This window comes from Siniperca chuatsi, linkage group LG6 (genome assembly GCF_020085105.1).
Source record: "Siniperca chuatsi isolate FFG_IHB_CAS linkage group LG6, ASM2008510v1, whole genome shotgun sequence".
In the NCBI taxonomy this organism is placed as follows: Eukaryota; Metazoa; Chordata; class Actinopteri; order Centrarchiformes; family Sinipercidae; genus Siniperca; species Siniperca chuatsi.
Genome location: NC_058047.1, coordinates 16,102,313 through 16,125,193, shown reverse-complemented (window position 1 = coordinate 16,125,193; position 22,881 = coordinate 16,102,313). Strand labels below are relative to the sequence as shown.

At 40.8% G+C, this 22,881-nt stretch overlaps 1 protein-coding gene across 2 annotated transcripts in view; it reads left to right on the top strand.

Annotated features, from left to right (window-relative positions):
- The window catches only part of fbn2b (fibrillin 2b), a 73,785-nt gene that overhangs the window by 6,240 nt on the left and 44,664 nt on the right, over positions 1-22,881 (top strand). The window contains exons 3-6 of one of the 2 annotated variants that reach the window (XM_044199442.1): positions 7,587-7,669; positions 7,821-7,922; positions 14,608-14,703; positions 16,089-16,184. In XM_044199442.1, the coding sequence (XP_044055377.1) occupies positions 7,587-7,669; positions 7,821-7,922; positions 14,608-14,703; positions 16,089-16,184 (377 nt within the window). The remainder of the gene's footprint in view (positions 1-7,586; positions 7,670-7,820; positions 7,923-14,607; positions 14,704-16,088; positions 16,185-22,881) is intronic. The other variant, XM_044199443.1, reaches the window with a different exon arrangement.

Genomic DNA, 22,881 nt, shown 5'->3' with positions numbered 1-22,881 from the left:
CTTCTTGAAAAACAAAGGATGTTTTGTTGGGGCCCGTTTTCAGTGTCTGCATCAGTTATTCCAATCAGACGCCCATCTGTCCCAGCTTATGGTTCTCCCAGTGCCAAGCCACAGGAAATGAGGTATTCGTATCACCCGAGGGGGGCATGAAAAGGGGCATTTGTTTCACTGCTGTAGGTGACAAAGCAGCAGAAGGAATAACAGAAGGCTAGAAAAATAAGAATGAAAGAGAGCACATGAGGAAATAGAAGATGAGATGAAGGAGAAATCGGGAGAAATAGTGAGAGAGATAGAAAGAAATAACTAAACTCAGAGAATTGGATTCAGTTGTGGCTAATTAATAGTACAGGGTAAAGCTCACATAGCGTCATACAACTGGTGTTTTCTCTAAAAACATATTCAGTGACGGCTCCTGCTGCATAATAGAAATAGATTTGTCTGCCTTGTCACTCATTTTGGTTAATATGAGGGCATTTGCCCATGTTTAATCAAGAAAATCGTTCTCCCTCTGCCTGTAGACATATTTTAAAGGATACGTTTTATACCACAGTTAGGACGAGAATGGCAGTCCTTTAACATTTCTACTCTAATGTCCATTGTACTATTTACAGCCACCATGACATCAAATTGTCATTGGCATTGAACTCAAAACATTAAGTATATGGTCTTACTAGACAATAATTCACATTCACCGTTTGTCTAAGAGACAGTGAGCAGCCAGAGGGGAGAGAGAGTCAACAAACCAGGAGGCCTTGCACAATAGCATATTATTCCCATTGAATAGTTTGTGATTTCATGAGAACATGTAACAAAAGCCTGCAGACTTTTTCCATTACATTGTTGAGTTCTGGAAACACTACTGTGTTAGGAATGAAATGCTCATGTAGTGATAGTTTTGTGTACCGAAGTAAATAGGTAATGAGATTATACAGCATCTTTGAAACTCAGGGTATGTTAAGGCTAAAAAGCTCTGTTTGCATGCTGGGCTTCAGGCCAGTATGAGTACCACAAACCAGAGTTAGTTGACAAAATGTTCGACATCTTTTTGATTATTTTTATTGGATTTCTAGGTGTTGCCTGGTAACTGTCACTTGAATTATTCCGAAACTTTAAAGCTCCTCCAATGTGCAGCGGCGGGCTGGCCAATGTAAATAGGTCTAATGTGTTGAATTTGTTTTCAGTTACTGTTTGAGTGTCGTTGGCTGAAAATGATCACAGTTCATCTGAAATCGGGTAAAATTAGTCATCTACATGTGTGCATGTTTCATCTGACCACCTCTGGACAGAAGCCGTAGGGTGAAGAAATCACATTTGTGATGAGTTAGTAAGTGTTTTGGCTGTTGGGGGCCAAATGTTTCTTACATAGGAGTTGTTAAATTTTACTACAACTCATTCACCCCAACAAAACTATAATACATGCCAACTCAGGCTTGTGTCATACAGTAATGCTTTAATCTAAGAGTTGCAGCAATCATAGTGGACCATCAGTAAGTCTGTATGGGTTTCACAGACTCTCTGTGTGGGAGAGGGAGTTAAATGATGGTCATTACACTGGCCTTGGGCTGGGGTGCAGTGTTTATTTGCTGGCTAGAACTCCGTATCCCCTGGTCTGTCTCTGGTAGCGGGGCTGATGCTGACTGACTCTGATTTATTGGCTCCCACTGCAGCCTGGCATCAGTCCACTCAAGGGCGGTATCTGCTCAGACCTTAGGCTGGCTGGCCTGCTTTACTCGATGGATGATTGACTGTCTGGTTGGTAGAATGAAAGAAGGAGAGTTTTTGCTTTTGACTTCTCTCTCTTGCTTTCAAACACCCTACCAACTAAAATAGTTGAATATTTATAGTTTAATAAGATCTCTTGTATGTTAGAGTTGAAGAATCCAGCCAAGTAATTTTTTTTTATGCAGCCACCCACTTTATTAACTTAGCCAAGCTTGGCCCAGCTTTACCCAGCTCTGCTGAGGAGAGACGCCTTGGATGCTGTCTAACTTGGCAGACAGTCAGCCCCAAAGCAGAGAATTACATTCAGCCGCTCAAGTCCCTTCCAGGGTAATGTCAGTACCACCCCAATGGCCTGGATGGGGTCCTCTATTTACCGTCTGCCTTGGCATATGCCTAATTTTAAAGAGAATAAAATAATTTCCCCGTTTTGGATGTCACAGGGCAAACCTCTTTACCTCAGACCTACATTATCGGAGTGTTTTGAGGACAGGAAAGAAAAAAGCTCGAGAAGAATTTATATTTGGGATGAGTGAACAATTGCCAGTTTCCCTTTCTGTTTTATGTGCATTAGGTTCCATTTTAGGTTTTTATGTGTCTGCACTTTATGCTTACTGTATGTGCTGGCTAAGACTGAGCTGTAAAGACAGCATTATCTGGCACAGCTGAGTGGCATGTGGTCTGTTAATAAAGTGGTTTCTACTTGATGTCAGACTGTGTGAAAAGATTCAGCCATCAGTTTACTTCCCACATTTGACATCTCTGCATACATTGACATACACACAATAAAAAAACACATACACACATTTCTCATTCATACACATAAAGTCATTGTATGAGCTTATTTATGCACAGAGCTGTATTTGATTTACTACTACCTCTGCTAAACGACAATGTCATTATAGCTGATCACAAACAATATTAACTTTGCCACAAATCATTTGAGTAAAGAAAGATCTTAGGTAATGCCATTTTTTTTTATTTTAACAGAACAATAAACAAATATCCGCTCTGGGGTTTGTGGGGTAGACCACAGTTTAAGTTATTGTGCTATACAACTGTATCTCCTCATCATAACAACTACCACATTAGTATTCAGTGTTTATTTTGACATAAATAAAATTAAAAAACAAAACTTTAATGTATTTGAGTAAATCTTCCATCACTGATTAATATCCATCTGCCTTATTATCATCTCATCTGTAGTTGGGTCATGTTCTATACACTACATTTCTTTTAACATCCCCACGCCTAGATCTGATAGGAGAGCAACAGGCCCAGGTGTTGCTAGAGGCAGCAATACGTAAGAATTTTGTTGAGGGGGTCAGATACCAGGCAGAAGACCTTTAACCTATGACCAGTAGAACGACACACACATACACAGACACTTGACCTGGGGCCCTAGCAACTGTGAATGTGTGGTCTGTGTCTTCATGGAAACAGACTGTCTGTAGTCATTTTCCATACCTGCCCAGTGCTGCCCTTCCTTGTAGGTCAGTGGAGGCCGGCTGCTCTGAACTGCCTTAACCTCTGACCCTGTGGATTCCTGCATAAGAAGGAAGGACCCTCAGGCTACAGCTGCATAACTTGTTGATTTTGCAGTTTCTAATTTTGTAACTCTTTGCTAAAAACCCAAAGAAACTACAAAAAACTCAATGCTTTACATCAGAAGAAAATCTGTCAGAGCTCCAACTAACGATTCTTTTCATAATGAATTAATCTGCCATTTATTTTCAAGATTCGTCATTGTTTTGTCTATAAAATGACACATAATAGTGAAACTAGAATTTCTCAGAGGCAAATGTGACTTATTCATATTGCTTGTTTTATCTCACCAACAGTCCAAAACCCGAAGATATTCAGTTTACTATCTTATTACAATGAAAAGCAGCAAATTCTCACATTTTGGCATATTTACTTAAAAAATGACTAAAATGATTAAAATGATTTCTTTTAGATTAATTTTGTATCAATGGACTAATGGACTAATTGTTTCAACACTAATTAATTTAATTTCTTGAAATTACAAGATAAGCAGATTGTGATACCATATGTAAAATGTAGCTTTATATGTTTATGGTTATTATAATTATGTCTGAAAATCTCCCCCCCCCTCCCCCTTTCAACTTTTAATCAACTTTTATCCTTTTTTCCTTCATTCTTCATATTTCCCTTTGGATGAGGTGGTAGCCATTTTCCTTTTATTACTATTAATGGCAGTTAACGAGCGATCCACGGCCCAGGAGGCAACTTCAAAGGCAGCGACATGGCCACAGAAGAGTTAATCTCCTTTAGATTGAGCCCTGAGAACAGTAGGACATTTCAATATTGAGGAAAACCTCTGGGGCGTAAACTTCTTTTTTTATGGCTGTCTTTCATTCTGTTTTATTCGAGTTCATCCGTTAAAGCCTCCTCTCTGTGATAGGAGACCAGGCATTGACCTGGAGGAGGGCGAGGGACAGAGAGAGAGAGAGAGAGAGAGAGAGAGAGAGAGAGAGAGAGAGAGAGAGAGAGAGAGACAAATGTTACGGTGTTTATATAGTATAGTCTTTGTATTTGTATCTTTTAACTGCAAGTCTACATTTTTACAACTATTATTATTATCTTAGTAATCTGTATATATTTTAATAGCACATATCTTCTGTTTATGTATATGTTTTTATTTCACACTCGCTTTGGCAATGTTAACATCTGTTTCCCATGCTAATAAAGCCTGCTGAATTGAATTGAATTGAATTAAGAGAGAGCGAGAGAGAGAGAGAGAGAGAGAGAGAGAGAGGAAGAATAACAAACCAGAGCACTTCAGGGTCAGACCCGTATAATCCTTCATATATTGACATCCCCAGGGTCTGTAACAGTGGAAAATCTTCAACGCTTTGTGGAGAAACAGATCAGGGAAGAAGTTGGCTTCACTGCTCATTAAGTGTTGGAATGCTGATGTCTCGCTTTATGCATTTCTGAAGTTTTTTCAAAGCTCTCTTTGGTTTGTGTGTTTGTCCCAGAAATTCAACCCCCACCAAGGGTCTGGCCTCTTCTTGCTTATGCTGCTTTCTCCTTTGTTTCCATATCTCTGTTTTCTGCTCCCACTCCTCCTCCTGCTTCCTCCTCTTCTCAACATAAACTTGTTTTGCTTTCCCTCCCACTGATCCCCTGTTCCTTTCCCACCGTCCTGTCTTCTCTCCTCCTAACCACCATTCCTCTCACTCTCTTCACACTTTCTCTCTAAAAACCAAAGCTCATGTTTCAGTTTATGTGATTCTCCCAAAGAATCCACTGCTCTTGTCTTTTTTCCATTCCTGTTTTTATTTTTATCTTCCTTCTTTGTCTGACCACTAATTCTACCTACGTAAATATCTCTTGTCTGCCTGCCCACCTGTTTGTCAGTCTCTCTGTCTCCCTGTGCCATCTGGTAATGTCTTTGGAGGTGTGCTCTGCTCTCCATCCATCAGAGATTCAAACCCCAGCTGTCATCTCCCTGGTGACAGCCCGGGGTTACTATGGATACCGTCTGGTGAGGAGGAGAGGAAGGTCATCTGTTTCACGCAAGAGGAACTTGAGTTCATCAGATCTAACACCTAATTTCCCACTTTAGCTTCGGCCTTCTAATCTCCTCGTTTAAACTGCGACTAAAAGCTGTACATTTCTGTTGTAGTCTGATGGCTAACGAAACTACTTCTACAAGTGTCAAAGTACAACTTACTTACTGCCTTAGCTGTCTACATGTCTTTTGGTTTCACTGCAGCGCTAAAACGATGAATTAATTTCTCAGTTAGCCAATCCACAGAAAATGTACTGACAACAATTTTGATAATAAGTTAATTGTTTAAAGGAATAGTTCGACTTTTTGGGAAACACGCTATGGGAATAGTAACTTCCTGGAGTCTCCGCTGGCAACTGGTCCCAGTCAAGAAATAGTCAGGCACATAAATCCCTGTAAAACATTAAATGTGTCAAAATCAATTAGTGAGCTTTAGAGATGCTGGCAGGTGGGTTGTAGACCAAGCTAACGATTCCCCCCATTTCCAGTCTTTATGCTAAGCGAAGCTAACTGGCTTCTGGTTCCTGCTACATATTTATTGTGCAGACAAGAGAATGATATTAATCTTCTCATCAAACTCTCTGCAAGAAAATGAATAAGCATATTTCCCAAAATGTCAAACTATTCCTTTAAGTCATTCAACAAGCAAAAGGGCAAAACAGTTGCTGCTTCTAGCTTTTCAGATCTGTGGATTTGCTGCCTTTCTCAGTTATATATCATTTGTAAATGGATTAACTTCGGCTTTTGGACTATTGGTTTGACAAAATAAACAATGTAAAGACGTCACTTTCAGCTCTATAAAATTGTGATGAGCAGTTTTTGGCATTATATATTAATGATTAATGAAAAAAACTAGTAATATGGCAGCAAGTTGCATGACGCGAATAAAAATGACAAGCAGTTTAAGAGCAACTGAGTAAAAGTTGTGGAAGCTTTTGCCCCCACAGTGTCATGTTTTAAGAAAAATAACCACAATGAAAATGTAGAAGCTTTCCCTTAATGGCGCACTCCACTGATTTTATACCACTCAGCCTGTGAAAATAGTTGTAAAATGTTTTCTGTTGCTCTGGAGGGAGCTCTGCAAAGTTTGAAAAAATAACCGTGATGATGTCATAGTGATGTCATCAGGAGTAAATTCAGTAAGGATTGAGACAGAAAACATGAATTATAAATTATAAATTATGAAGTGAGTTTGAAAGATGAAGGCATTTAACAGGCAGGGAAGGTCTAATGGAAGAGGCTATTGAGTTGCATCATGGGAAATGTCATACTCGGGACTAAAAGTCAGAATATCTCTCTCTCTGTCTCTGCTGTACCAATTTAGGCCTGTCTTCCTTAAATCTGTCTCTTGCAAGTCTCCCAACTTTATGGAAGTGCAATACTAAATTCCTGGTGTATCCTTTTAAAGGCTTGATGAGTCAAATTTTACTAGTCCTTATTGTCAAAAAACACTAGGTAATCTAGCATTACTTTTAACAATCTTAAATAATGTCATGAGGGCAGAAATTGCCTATACTAAAGAGATGTGATTCCTGTGGCAAATTACTTTACTATGAGCATCTGGATCAGGCTTTATCCCAATTTACCAAGCTGTGGTCCCTCAATTCTTAGTCATGCCATCAGCAAATGCAAGCAACTAACCACCAACACAGATGACCACAGATATACTCGTCATTATACGCTTTGAAAGGTCACTAAGGATATCATTAGTACCACCACATTGTTGGAATCCCTTCAGCTTGTTAAACAGCTTTATGGGTGTTTCACTTGAGTGCACACACTGACTTACACACACTTCCTTATAGTACATGGACTTGGGTTTTAGGATTGATGCATGTTGGGATTTTTACTGAATTTCTAAATAAAATTAGTTATAAGTAGGTGTGTACTTATTCACGGAAGATAAAAACTGAAGTGTTATTCACATTAGCTGGTAGGGCAGCTGCAGACCTCAGTCCCACTGCATGTTTATGTGGTTTAGCCATCTCCTCAGAGGAAAACTTTGTGGCTAACCTGTCAGGCCAATCAAGTGCTCCATAAGCTGTGATAACTCTTACATCTGTCAGACAGGGTCAAAGTTCAGCCAGGCATGGAGTTTGGGAGAAAGGAGGACTTTATACATCCTGTCCTAGCAAGTTTAAAATGAAATGAATGAATGAAAATAAAATGCTACTTTGTATTAAAGTTTGTTTTGTTTATACTGAAAGCAGAGGACACACAGGTCTTGGGCAGCTCAGAAAATAACTCTACCTGTGTGTAATTGTTTACTAAAATATGTTTGGGAGGTCTGGGTGAGTAGTGAGTTTGTTTTCTTTTTTGTCTCTGTCAGGCCCAATGTGTGTGGCTCTCGCTTCCATTCATACTGCTGTCCGGGCTGGAAGACTCTGCCGGGAGGGAACCAGTGTATTGTTCGTAAGTTCCTCCATCCTTAACTCCTCGTTAATACCACAAAGCCAAGGCGTGGGATAATTCTGTTTATGTCATTATGTATGGCTGAAGGCATGAAAAATGAATGAACCAACTAAATTCACTCTCCTCCTCCTCTTCCTCTTCCTCACTCCAGCAATTTGCAGGAATTCGTGTGGCGATGGCTTCTGTTCCAGACCCAACATGTGTACCTGTTCAAGTGGCCAGCTCTCTCCCAGCTGTGGAGCAGGAGCAGGAGGTCAGTAACAGTGCCACTCATCACGCACACATACAGTAACTGAAGCTTCATCAAACATCAAACACCATCAAAAGGTGGTAACAGACAAATAGAATTAAAGCAGGAGCAAAGCTATTTAGCTGGATTGGATCCATTACATGACGTGTCACAGTTTTATCCAAAGCCACTTATACACAAGTCAGAAGCAACTTGGGGTTCAGTGTCTTGCTCAAGGACTCTTTAATTTTTGGAGATCAAACCACCAACCCTACAAGAGCTGAAACAATTAGTCATTTAGTAGATCGACAGCAACTATTTAGATAACCAATTTATCGTTAAAAGTTATTTTTCAAGCAAAAATGCAAACAGTCCCCAGTTCTAGCTTCTAAAATCTTATGTTATAGTAAATGTAATATTTTTAAATATAAGGCTACAGCCAGCAGCTTGCTAGCTTAGGCTAGCATAAAGACTGAAAACAGGGGGAAACAGCTAGCTCTGTCTGAAGATAACAAAAGTGCCAACCAGCACCACTAAAGAAAGCCAAGAAATAGTCCAGCACATAACCAGTTGTCTTGTAAAATGGCAAATTGTAGTTTTTACACTTTGGTTTTTGGACTGATTAAACAAACGGGATTTAATGCATTAATTAATGAACTTTAGAGGTCCTTTGGACAGAGCAACGCTAGCTGTTTCCCCCTGTTTCCAGTCTTTGAGCTAAGCTAAGCTAACCTAACCAGATGCTTGCTGTAGCTTGATTTTTACCAGACAGATAGGAGAGTGGCTTCGATCTTCTCATCTAACTCTTTGCCAGAAAGCGACTAAACATGTTTCCCAAAAAAATACTACTTTAAAAGCCAACCCTCTCTAACACCTGAGCTACTGCAGATACCTATTAGTCTTGTAAAATTTGGACAGATAATACTAAATTCCTTTTTCCATCAATAATGTAATCCAATTTTGAATCCTGTAGACAACTCAAGCAGCAGGTTTGCATAGTGGTTAGAGAGCCTTGAACTGCGTTCCCAGATTGGAGCTTTTTGCTGGAGAGCATTTGGCCTCTTGGTCACCTTATCTGATTCCTTACTGTACACAAGGATTGGCAGAATAATACAGTAGATCACTGTTGTGGTAAGTATAGGAATACTATATTCCCATTATTCTAAGCTGACTTCACTTTACTGTGTGATCATGCTAAGTGGCCCAAACTACTGATGAAATGATATTGCCTGTTACACTGAGCAGTTTCAGTTCCTACTCATCCAATTGCTCAGCTATTTTCCAAATCTAATGGTTCTACCCTTCTCTCATGGGAGCCAGAATAGTACTGTAGCCAGTCTAATAGTGGTGTATAGAGTCTCAGCCCTGCGCTGCAGCCTGCAGGTCACAGGGTTTGTCAGGATTAAAGTCAAGAGTCTGGCTGCCCCAGCTCAGTCTGCTGGGCTTAGTTACAGACCACTCAGGATGTGTGTGTGTGTGTGTGTGTGTGTGTGTGTGTGTGTGTGTGTTTGGAGTGGAGCAAGGTGTTTTACTGCACACCCAGAGTGTGTGAAATCACATTTGTCTTAGTGAGATTAGTGCAGTGTGTGCAAGGTTTAAATATGAAGTTAATATGTGCCGGACATGCAGAAAACATTGTCGTTAAGCAGCACTTTGGGAGCATGCAAAGTACGTGTCGATGTGTGTATTAAGTAGCGTGCAATGTGTTCAGCTTCATTGCTTTAGCTGGCCAAAGTCAGCTCGTCAGTCACGCCTGGCCCCTGCCAGACCTTTTACACATGCTCACATTCCATTAAGCCCGCTAACACACACATTTTCACTTACACAACTGCACACACTGACATATATACACAAACGCTCATACTCTTATACAGAAAAACTTACACACACACACAATTACACATTGTGAGCATCAGTTGGCTATGACCCAGAGGTGTAAGAATGACCCTTAGAGGAAGGGCATGGAGGGTGGGTTGGAGAAAAACAGCCTCTGACCTGTATGGCAGGATACACACAGATCTCCTGCAGAGTTAGTGCTTTGGCAAGATCTATGAAGTCATGTTTCTTAGGGGCAGCAATGGCCCGAGAAAGTGAAGTGATAAATTAGAGTGAGAGCTTAGCAGAGCTGGACCAGCTTTCCTCAGCAGGGATTTATGGTGGCTTTTCTACAGGTTTACAGGCAGTGGAGAGGCAGGAAAGGAAGCTACAGAGATACTGTATGATCTGAATAATTAGAGACAGCTTTATTGTTCCAGGATTAGTAAATGGGAAATATGTTTTAGTGCACTGTTAAGAGTGCATCACTGCAAAAGACCTTCCTCTGGCAGCTTTCATGAAGGTCAGAAGTCAAACAGCTTTATGACCTGAGATAAACATATACTCATCAGGTCAGCTTATTTGGTAAAAGTTAGCTGTCTCTATGTCAATGACTGGTCTCATGAAGCTATAATTGTTAATTTCCTCACTGTGACTACTCCCAAACTCTACTGTGTCTAAATCGGTGTTATATTTGGATGTTTCAAATTGCCTTTGTTCCATTTGATATTTGGTTATGGAGTTTTGTTTTGATTTGAATTCCCAGCGAGCCATACTCACTGTTTTAGGTGTGTTTAACATATTTAAGTTAAGTTGAAAAACTGTTTTCACAACATTATCTGTCTCTGAGGCTTTAGGCCACGCCAAGAGAAGGCAAACACTCCTCATCGTAGATCTTGTCTTCCCAAATGTGCTAACTCTCAAATTCAGCTTTTGGAGAGAGTCCACCATTTAACAGGATAATTCAGTGCAGTTGGAAACAAATTGTAGCTCTATGGAGGTCCATTTGGAAATGCCAATTTCCTTTGCCTTAATTATACAGCCTGATTCAAACACCCTGGTTTGTTGGGTTATAGATAGCATCTTTATGTCTCACATCTTGCCTGTGGAATGCAGAGGTTTCAATAAATCAGCAACACATTTGAGATTTTTGACATGTAATCCACATGTCTGTGATTATTGTTATGTCCACACAGATGGTTGTCCATGATTTTTTTTACAACTCTTCCTGGAATCTTTGCTGTTTGAACAATATAAGCATGTGTTTCTGTGGATAGCCTGGCAGACCTTTAGAAATTTACACATTTCCAGAATTAGAAAAGTAAAATCTTTGTGAAGCCAAGGTGGAATTGTAACTGCACGAGTACCATTTACTGATAACCTGGAGTTACATGTCAGTTCACAGACAACAAGGGTTCATGCTGTAAGTCAGCCTTGCTGACAGTTTAGGGCAGAGCAGCTGTGCTGAGGATCGTATAGGGTCATCTTTATAACCTTGTCTTCCCATAACCATAATTACGAAATCATTACCATGGACGTTCTTCACCTAATGCTGAGAAACAGCTGTCTTTAGACTGACAGATTTCTACTGGCTATTGACTAGGAGCACTAGTGAGTCCTGGGAAAGCAGAAAGAGGCCTTTTTAATTAGAAGCCATGTTGCTTTAACATACTCCATCTTGACCGCAAAGTAATGCTCTGTCCTGTTAGGTATGAGGTATGTAAGCAAATAAATTGGTCTAATTTACCCAGAAAATTGATGATATGTGTGAGGTACAGAGTTAACTGAAAACAAGGTGGAGGACTGTGAGTTTCGTAGAATGGAAAGAAATCTTTGTATTTGACTCTCAACCTACTTTGACAGCTCATCTCATGGAGCTTTCTGTTTCACTACATCGCCCATCCATGCTAAAACTGAGGGTGACTTGTCACTGATCCCTGTGGTGTGTGTAAATCAGGACAAAACACAGCTATAAAGCTCCTCAGTTTTCCATCAGACACACATGTACCAGCACACACACACACACACACACACTCACACACTCAACACACAAGCCTGGACTTCCTGTGTTTCGCAGGCTCTCGTAAAAAACACCCAGATGTGAGCAACTCACCGACGACACTACCAGAATACAGAGGTGCATTGTGGTGCCGCAAAGCTACACCCAACTCCGTTTGCTCAACGTCTGGAAGACACACACACACACACACACACACACACACACACACACACACACACACACACACACACACACACACACACACACACACACATATGCACATGTACATACCCCCACCCTGTTGCTCTACACGTGCAGCTTTCCAGGCACGGGTCATTGGGGCAAACCATCTTTCTCCACCTACGGGGGATGAAGTGCCATGTGGAGGGGGGAGTGAGAGGCGAAGTTAACCATTGAGATCATCCCCTTCTGTCTCCAAATGTGTTTGTTTGCTTCCTGCTCCTCCTCCTTCTCCCATCTAGTTCCTGTTACAGAAAAAACACATTACGCTAACAGAATCTCTGTGACTCATACCTCCATCTCTGAAGCACCTGTCTCATCATCCTCTGATCCTAAAGGCAGACAGTTCATTGACTAGAAGTGGACAGAGAGACTCTTGCTGCAACGTCTCCTGTCCCACCAGCCCTAGCCAAAAGCTTTCCCCATATATTCTTGACCTATTTATAAACACTTTGTGTGGGGTGGGGGGACTTGTTGAAAAATGGAAGCGTTTACCCAAGTTGCCCTCAGCTTTGGGGAGTCTGTTGTAGCACACTGGAACTGTTATGTTCAATGGCAGGGAAAACTGAAATCACTCACTGCAATCGTTATTCATGTTTCACATCACAGCTCTGATTGTTGCCCTTGAGTGAAGAAAGAGAGTCAATAGAGTATAGAGCATTAACCTCATGTCTTGAACGGTGCTGAGGTTGAAACCTGAGAGGAAGACCTCACCCGTCTCCCTTGAGAATGAATGAGAAGAAGGGAGAGAAAAAGAGAGACAGCATACTAGTACACTGACCTATAAACCCAGCCTGCCCCAGAGTCCCAAAATCTATCACCATATATTGCCATGAGACACAATCCAGACAAAAAGAGGTTTCTGCCAAATCTGTACATAGAGTCTGCCAAGTATTGCACATGAGAATTCTGGAATTCCTTCTAGACTTTAGATGCATTAAGTATATGGAGCGAATGAAAGCCTTGTTGACAATTTCAGTGAATTACACCGCTACCTTGCATTTACTGAAACTACACAGGGTCCACATCCAAAATTTGTGCTGTTGTGCTTTGACTCATGCAACTGATGTCTGTCCTGCATAAGCTGCCAGTAAGGCGGACGTGGGTGATTACAATGAAAAACAACCTAAGAGCATATTCACTCATCATGACTCACACAAGTCATATTTAGTGTGTTTGGGTACAGTCAGAATAAGTGGGTAGATTATAGTGGCTGAAATGCCTCCTGTTGGCAAGTGTGCAAACTCAGAAAGTCTCATTAGACAAACTCAGCAACGGGGAAGCTCAGTCATTTCCCCCTTGCTTTCAGCTCTGCATGCCAGAAATGCAGAGCTGAAAAGAGAGAAAGAGACATAAACAGACAGATGGAGAGAGAGAGGGAGGAAATTAATGTTGAACTTGCGATTAAGATATAGACAGAGGAGCATGAAAGGCACTGAGGGAATAGACAAAAGTGGAGGAAGGAAGAAAAATAAAGGCAAAGGCAGACTAAAGGACAATAAAATAGCCTCTTGAGCCAGGATGAAAGAAAAAAGAGGACGCAAGGAAACATTTAGAGGATACAGTTCTCTAACATCCAGCACTGTAGGTGTCTTCTCTCCTCTTGTGTTCAGTAAAATTCTGGCTCAGCAGAAAGCTGCCTGTCTGCCAGGAAGACCAATTAGTTTCCCTTATGAAAGCTGCTGCTACGTGTTTGAGACTGTCAGATTGGCCCCCTCACAGTCTGGTGTAGGAGTCTGCCAGCCATAATACCTGTACCACCACAGCACTTCTGGTTTGTTTACCCACTATTCAAAGTTACTCCCATTCTTTCTCTTACATTCGCTCCTCCGTGCATCCTGTGTGGATTTTAATTTGCCATTGTACCTTACTTCTCCTACCCTTTCTCTCTTAGCCCCCTCACCCAGTTTCCCTCTCCTCTCAGCAAATTCCTGACTGACTGACTGTAGCATACAGCTGGCTCGACTTATTGCCTACCCCCAGTCTGCTTGATTAGCTTTGGTTTTGTGGCCTGGGGGCCTTTGAGCCTTGTCTCTTCATCTAAAGCTGCCAAAGAAACACCAGTGTTGTGTAATCCCAACTGAAGTGGAAAAAGCCTCTTAATGTGTTAAAGTGGCCATGGTTATTTAACTCTCAGGTGTTTGGAAACAACTCTTTAGATTAGATTAGATTCAACTTTATCATCATTGCATAGAGTACAAGTACTGAGACAACGAAATGCAGTTTTGCAGATATGTACAGTATAGACAGTAGTATAATTAAGAATACAGTATAGGTCTGATAATATGTATTGGTATATGAGAGCTTAAATAGTGCATGTAAGTGAATATCTTAAAGTGCTTTTTGATTGGGTAACAATATAATGAAACAATCTAACCAGTCGATCCATTAATGCTCATTTCATAAAAGTCTTGGTTTACTTGATAATATCAGTAAAAGCTGTTGAATAACACTGTTTTAATAAAGTAGTAATTGACTCAAAGCACATGCTCAACGTTCCTGTTCTTATTTGTTTTGTGGTAATGTTGCAGCTTGTGTTTTTTTGATGAAACAGGGGATGTGAAGATCATTTTTGAAGTTTATCTGTTCACACTTGTCTTTCCATCTTTTCTTTGTGCCCTTCTCACTCATCATCCCACCCCATCACCCCTACAGTTCAGTCCTGTAACGTCAGGTGTATGAATGGAGGCAGCTGCGCAGAGGACTCGTGCTCCTGCCCGAAGGGCTACACAGGCAGCCACTGTGGACAGCGTGAGTGAAAGCTGCTGCACAGTCAGCAGACCTGGGTGTGAATGTGTGTGTGGGGGTAGTTCCACTGTGTCACCTGCTAGAGTGTACTGTATAGTTATAAGGAACAGATGTCTTCAGAAAGATAAAAAGGTGATAGAAATTCTGCAAGTTGTCAGCACTTTGATAGACTTGCTTCATATTTCTGTCTCTATATTTGTGTCTCTATATAAGTATGCAGCAGTTGTACAAAGTTTTAGGTTTAGGACTTTTTAAGACTATTCCAACTTTTTGTGAGGTTGGCCAGTTGGTCGCTGTTGGTCCAGCCTTTTCAGGTTTTAAAGTGGTCATATTATGCTTTTTGGCTTTTCCCGTTTCCTTTATTGTGTTATATATCTTTTTTTGTGCATGTAATAGGTTTGCATAGTGAAAAAACCCAAAGGGAGTTACTCTCGCCCACAGTAAACACTGCTCCTGAACTGCCTGAAAACAGCTTAATTGTAGTCGAACCTTTACTTCCGTAATGTATCTACATCACTATGTAACACGTGTCATAATGCACAAATGAAGCAGTTTCCACAAGTACACCGAAACATGAAATAATGTTAGAATGAAAGATAAATTAGTTACAAATTAATAACTTCAAACTCTGAAACGTCTTGCTCCAGTCTAAGTTGTGAAGCTGGTTTGGGTTGTTGGAACATGTAAGGCTGAACTGTAACGGCTGAACCGAAGCCATAGTTACCGGCTGAAGCAGCTTTGTTGTAGATCACACTACCTTGCTCGTCAGGAGCAGTAGTGTTCAACTGGTGGTACTGCGCATGTGCAACTCCCAACAAAGATCAAATAGAAGTGAGATGCCTCACTCAGTAGCTAAAACGGAGCATTCAAGACACAGGGTGAAAAGAGGTGCATCAGCAATGTGCAGTATGAGGAAAAAATATGGTGTTTTTTGTAAATTAAACTTTGTCAACCTATTCTGGTACAACCCCAAAATAAAATTTTGAACCTGAAAATGAGCATAATATTACCACTTTAACTAAATTTTAAGTAAATATGTAGTTACTGCATTTGGGCTTTGTAGGGCAGAATACTATAGTCAAACAAAAAAAGTTGTACTGTAGTTGTTTAAGGCATTCATTAGGGTTAATTTTTGGGTTAGAGCGAAGTTTAAAGTGAGGCGTGAAGTGAAGAGACTTCCTACATGTGTTTATAATATAAATATACAATACAGTATGTGTTTATGTGTTGGTGATGCAAGCGATTAAAAGCTGAAGTCATTTGAAGCTTTATGAAAGATCTGTGTTTGTGTGTCTGTGAGAGAGAAAGAGAAAGAGAGAGCGTGCTAAGTGTGTAATTCTCTGTGAATCACTCAGAATGAATCATTTGTTTTCCTCTGTCTCCTGTAGCTGTGTGTGAGAACGGCTGCCAGAACGGTGGGCGCTGCATCGGGCCCAACAGATGTGCCTGTGTCTACGGTTTCACTGGCCCGCAGTGCGAGAGAGGTGAGAGCTCATCTTCCTTTCTCTGTTGATACAGTATGTTATGATTCTCCACTGTCCTCCTTTCAGCTCAGTTTGTATAGATATGATAGAGGCCTGCTGGTACTAGTCCTTGCTTGGTATTTTAGTGGGAAAACCAAAGGGTGCTGAAACAATGTACAGGGGACTTAGGGGGTCTTATTTTGGTAGTTTTTCTATTAATTCCTCATATGAGTTATGACAATGTTATGTCACCAAATTCATTGCTGAGAGTTGAGAATGTGGCGACATTATAGCTATTAAACTGTCCATTGTTTTGATATTGCAGACCAAATTACTGGTAACTTTGACCTACTATACTTAACATACCTACTTAACATAGTTGGGCGTGCACACATTTTTTCCTCTGCAATGAGGGATTATTTTCTGTGAGCTCACTGTTTTCACCTCCAAATATGTGGTTTATATGGCTAAAGTGAGTGTTTGTGTACAGCTTAGGTGAGCTTGCATTCCTTGTCCTGTTACTGTCAGCAATGAACTTGGTGTAAAAAATGTTATCGTAATTGATGAACATTAATGACCACTACTATTGTATGAAAATAAAACTCGGGTTGTAAAAAACTGGAATTTTTCTTTAAATGTAACTCCATCGTGTGTACCTTGACTAAAATAGCCGTTATCAAAAATGGGAGTCAACTGAGCCAGGATCTGATTCCCTAGGAGATGGAAGCCAAGCAGTCAGATTGGCGGGGTAGACCATGGTATAGAGATATCGAACCACGAAGGCTTTGATGTGGCCGTGCAGGCATTAGTGTTGTTCCTATCAGTCCAGATATACTCTGTTAGTTCATTACTTCAGTGCTTGGTGAGCATTGAGGCTATTCTAATGTGGATGACTTCATACAGTTAGCTCAGACAAACAGTGGGTGTTTGTCTCCTGAATTTTGAACAGAAGCCTGAGGTATGTGTGCGGTGGGAAGTGATGGCAGGGTGTTGGAAGTAGGTGGTACAGTCCCAAGGCAGATAAAAAAAATACCGGAATTGATGGCTTAGTTTCTGTTCACCTCAGTTCACCTTTTCAGAGAAGGAGAGGAACCTTTACACCTTCAGCTATTCTCTGTCACAAACTCACCTTTCTGTGACCCCCACCTTCCACTTCCTCCCTCTTCCCCCTGCTGTTACCTACACTGAGGTAGAGAAAAATTCTTGGCGTGTAAGTTCACTCGCCTCATTCATCTCAGCCTTTCTTCTGCGTTGCCCTTTCCTACCAATATATATATATATATATATATACATGTGTGTGTGTACGTATTTAAGTACGCTTATGTAAAAAACTGCCACGAACACTCATCTTCTGTTTTCTTCAAATAATCTTCTTTTCTCCAGACTTCTTTTGTGTCGTGTTCGCTTATTTTCTTCCCTATGTTTTTAACAGAGGCTACGACTTCATCAAATTCTATAACTTTTCTAGCCTTCCTCTTACTCTCCGTCCCTCATCTTATTTCTCCATGAAACTCTGGGGTCTTGTTTTCTTGGAAAATACAACATTTTGGGGGTTGAGTTTGTCAGAGGGACATCTGGCAATAAATACCCCCCTTCCCCCTTCCACCTTCCCCCAACATCCCCACAGGGCCGACAGAAAAGACTTTCTTTGTGGAGTGATCGTGGACATTTCCTGATGAGGAGTGGAGCAAGGTAGGAAAGACATTGAGAGAGAGAGAGAGGGATGGAGGGGAGGAGGGAGGAAGAAAGGAGGGACAGGGTGAACATGAAAATGGACTCCCCAGCTGTGTACACAAAACCTGGTGGAGGGGAGTACAAACACTCACCATGTTGGAGGAATGGGGAGACTGCTGGACCTGCAGTTATTCACAGGGGAAACACTTATAAATCTTTGTTTGTATGTGTGTGTTTTGGTGTCCAATATCCTTCAGAGAGAGAGAGGAGATGGGCTAAATTGTATAAATTAAGTGCATAATTCATGAATTATATTAGTGACAACAGGAATAAAAAATTATCATAGCCACTGTGCATTGGATATGAAAATTGAAAGCTGGACCTCAACAATTTGAATTTAATCAGCTGCAACATTATTATTTTTTTGCTTAACTTGTTACTGAATCTTTAGCAAACAAGTAAAATTTTAAAATTTGTCCTACGTTAACGTTTGCCCAAAAACAGCTTAGAAGAATTGTTAACTCACTGACCAAAAAAATTGGTCTCAAATTTAAATATGAGATATTCAATCATTTTGATAAATGACCAGTACATTTCTTTAATATTGGGTTTGGCCTGAAAAGAATGGAGCGTCCGTGGTGTAACCTCGTGCGCTTATATTGTGGCTTGAGAGTTTGTGTAACTGAGTCCATGAGTCAGTAGATTTACTGTGGGATTCAGTGAGAAGACAGCTGATGAATTGTGATTATGAAGGCAGTGAAAGTCAACCATTATGGGTGAACTGGGTGTGCAGGATGGAGTCATGGGAAACCCTTGCGTGTTTGTGTCTGGGGTATATGTGCACATGTGGCTGTGTGCAGCTTGTGTGTGTGTGTGTGTGTGTGTGTGTGTGTGTGTGACTGAGGCTTGCTGACTTTGGTTAGGGTTAGCACAAGATAGAGTTAGAGTTAGTCATTCCTCCTTAATCAAAAATGATTTGCACCATCTCTTGTGCAACAGCTCTGTGCGTGTGTCACCATTCTGTTTCTATATATTAGTGCATGTGGTCTGTCTCTATGGTGATGTCGGTCTGCTTGTCTTTAGGTTGATCCACCACTTTGGTCCAGACTGAAATATCACAACTATTGCATGGATTGTCATGATATTTGGTACAGTTGTTCCTGTTCCTCAGAGGATAAATTCTACTGACTTTGGTGATCCGCTGACTTTTCCTCTAGTGCCACCATGAGACTGACACTTGTGGTTTTAAGTGAAATGTCTCAACATTCATTTTCTCTTCAGGATGAATTGTAATTACTTTGGCTATCCTTTCACTTTCCATCTAGTGGCATCATCAGGTCAAAATTTTAATTTGTCCAATACTTTGGTTTAAAACTAATGACATTCCCATCAGCCTCAGCTGTACTTTGTGTTTAGTAGTAATTAGCAAATATTACCATGCTAACATGCTAAAGTAAGATGATCACCATGATAAACATAAGCATGTAAACAATGATGCTAGGATTTAGCTCAAATCACTACAGTGCCATTGTACATCCTCACAGAGCCGCTAGCATGGCTGTAGACTCTAAGTCTATATGCAACATTAAGTGAATGCATCGTGCGCCAATATGTGCCCTAATGCACTTGTTAATGCATTTGTGTTAATGTATGTTTTCACATCATTTCACCTACATGTACTCTAATAGTGTAAGAGTGGTGCTGATGTGTGTCCACAGAGCTTTGGCCCATTAAGCTGGCTCTGCTCCAGCACTACTCAGTCCAGTCTGTCTCAGTGGACCTATACGGCCTCTGTGGTCAGTCCCAATCCCAGCCTGTGGCCTGGTCCAGAGCAAATAAATCGATAATCGCAGAGGAGCAATTTTGCCCCCCAGCAGGCGGTGACATCAAGGGCATTTTGAGGTGCTGGAAGCGTAAGCGAAGTTGTGCTATTTCTGCTCTATTGACTCTGGATAAGAGTGGACAGAACATGGCTGGACAGAATGGCTGTGCTTGTGGATGGGTGGGACCCAGGGGCAGGCATAGGTCAGTCTGTGGAAAGAATTCCCAATGACAATTTAGTTTGAGTCAGCCAGTTTGGAGCCATGCTAAATTTGATTTACAGCAAATCTGTAAATTATATACTAATGCAGCATGGCGTTGCCTTATATTGCATATGTGTGTTTTCCATATGCAGAAATTTCTTCTGCAAGACACACAATGAACCCTATCAAGCCACAAAGGAGCAAATAAAACTTAGAGTCAAAAGAACTGGCTAACAGTGTTTTAAAATTCTACAACACTATGCTTTAATCCATGTCTGGAAATGTGTCTCACTGGGCTAACATACAGTAATGAGCCCTGTACTTCATCCAGATACTATGTGTGATTATGTGCTCTGAATTACATCATCATGTTATGTATTAAGTGTAATTAGGAACGTCATATTTCACAAGCTGTTTTTAGTGTCTGCTTTTCAAGGAGGCACTAAATTTTGATGATGCATCTCATAAACAAAAAGTTGAGGAAATTATTCACGAGTGCCCAGGCCAAATTTAGAGGCTCTGGTTTGTTCAAATCAATATTTGAGTAGCCTCACAGGATGGCGATGAAGGCTGTCTTTGATCTGGCCTGATGAAAAATGTTCTGATTTACTCTCGCTGCAGTTAAGAAAGCACTACAAAGACTTACCCCTCACTGAATAAGGAACATGTCCCATGAGTGGTAGTTGTTGATGGAGTCTGGAGCCCACTTGCCTGTCTTTGTTTTTGCCTGGCAGTGTCTGCATTCAATAGAGTCTGCATTATTGTTCCACTGCTGGACAGTATTGTGATGGGAAGTTTCCCAACGAGACAAAAATAACTGTAGAAGTCAAGTTAGATTTTACAGTACAATGGGTGAAATATAGAAACAATGACAGAAAACTTACTTGATGCCACAAGATATGAAGTCACAGTTCCAACAAGTATAGATGCACAAAATTATTATGTTAAAAATGCCTGAAACTAACTATTTTATATTTTGAATGTGTGTAGATTTTTCCATGTAATCATGTGTGTTCTGTACAGTATAGTTACCCTCACACACAGCAATTAGCTAGCGGCTTCAGACCTTCAGATCTCAGTAGATTGCTGAGGGCTTATCTCTCCCATTGCCTTTCTCCCATAGTTGTTATCCCCTGTATGTATGTGTGTGTGTTTGTGCTGTGTTAAACATTTAGTCACGTTTTGGGTGGCTGCTTTTGGTGTGGAAGAAATGAAAGGAGCAGAGTCCTTGAGAAATGATTAGGGATAAAGGAAAAGAGTGATTTCAAGCTTGCTGAAAATGGCGCTGATAAGACTAACAGAGACTGCTCTGGTTGGCCTCCCAAACACACGGACAGGCACACACACACACACACACATGCACAAACATGCACACACAAACAAACAAGCCCGCACATTTGAATCATTTATTTATATCCACATCAGCAGAAGGACACACGGACACAATCAGTGCGATGCAATCAGAAATTCCTGCCAGACGTGCTCAGCCTGCACACACCAACAAAACATGAACACACACATGCACAGAGGCTAATTAGAACATTTCTCCATTTCTCAACAGGTGAGTAACAGCATGACGTTTAGGCTCAGAGTAAATCTTCCAGCTGTATAAAGTCTAGAGAGGACATCCGGTGTGAAAACACATGCATGCTTACACACACACACACACACACACACACACACACACACACACACACACACACACACACACACACACACACACGCACACCCAGAGGCAAGTGTTTAAGTATATATTTCTTCTCTTTATTCATTTGACTTGTTGAGCTCTTGTCATAGGAAAGTATGTATAAATGATGATAGCTTTATTTCCATGTGACCAACTCATATTTCAAGTGTCTTATCTTCCCAGACCTCCCCTCCCGGGAGTTTTATAAATACTTCAGCCATTATTAATGAATCTGAAATGGGATTTTTCCTCTTCTCTTGTGCCATTTCTCATTCCCTGTCTTCTCCTTCTAGTTCTCAGGTCAATGACCTGTCTCATCTCCCCGATCCCATAGCTGGACGGGGTTGATGGGAAAATGTTTTCCCAGAAGACTTTGAGTTCCAGACAGGATTAAATATTTTCTCACCTCAGCCTTTACAGTATTTTATCTTGCTTTAATCCAACTTCCATCAGAGCAAAGAGTAACAGACTTTGATGAGTGATCACGTTTTTCTGCAATAACAGATTCTTATGTTATTGGCTTCACTACAAAAACATCATCATATGTGAATGGTCAGAACCCGTTAACATCGCCTGATATGACTGTCTGGCTAATTTATGTGGACTGATCTAGGTGAAAGGTTATAAGTGCATCCATGGCTTTAAGCAAACTCTGGGCTGGGTTACAACTGGCAGCAATTCCTGGAAACTTTTGTTAGAAGTGCTGATGTTTATGAAATAAAAGTATTATAAACTTGTAAAAATGAGAAGACTCCATTAAGTCTAACACAAAGTGGACACATTCTCATTATCGGAGGAAAAGGACTTTATTCATTGTGATGTATGCTGGTTTTGAGCATAGAGGTTATGAATGAAACCGGAGACATCTGGATGAGAGACAGAGGTTGGCTAACAGTGGATTTAGGAGTGGAAAGAGGATAGAGAGGAGAAAGGATCTGGTGAATGTTTTCGATCTACTGAGCAATTTGAACTCTAATTAGACAAAATTACTTCCGAATGTTGTCAGCAGGACCGAGTCAGGGTGTTGGATTGCTCCCTTGTACTAACCTGCCCGTGCCCATGCTTGCACGTGTCCACTGAATTTACATGCTTAACATACAGATGTGCATACCACGCACACAAACAAGAGCCTGAACACATGGAGCACACACGTTGATTGGGACACTGTGAAATAGCCAGCCTTTCTTCACTGTTTGTTATTTGGTGCTTTTAAAGAAGGCTGTGATTGCTGCTCCAGTCTTTTGTTTGGCTCAACGTTGCAGTTTGGACAGATGCTGTGTTTTCCTTCAGGCATGTGTATTTACACAGACAAGTATGTGCATTCTTGTGTGTA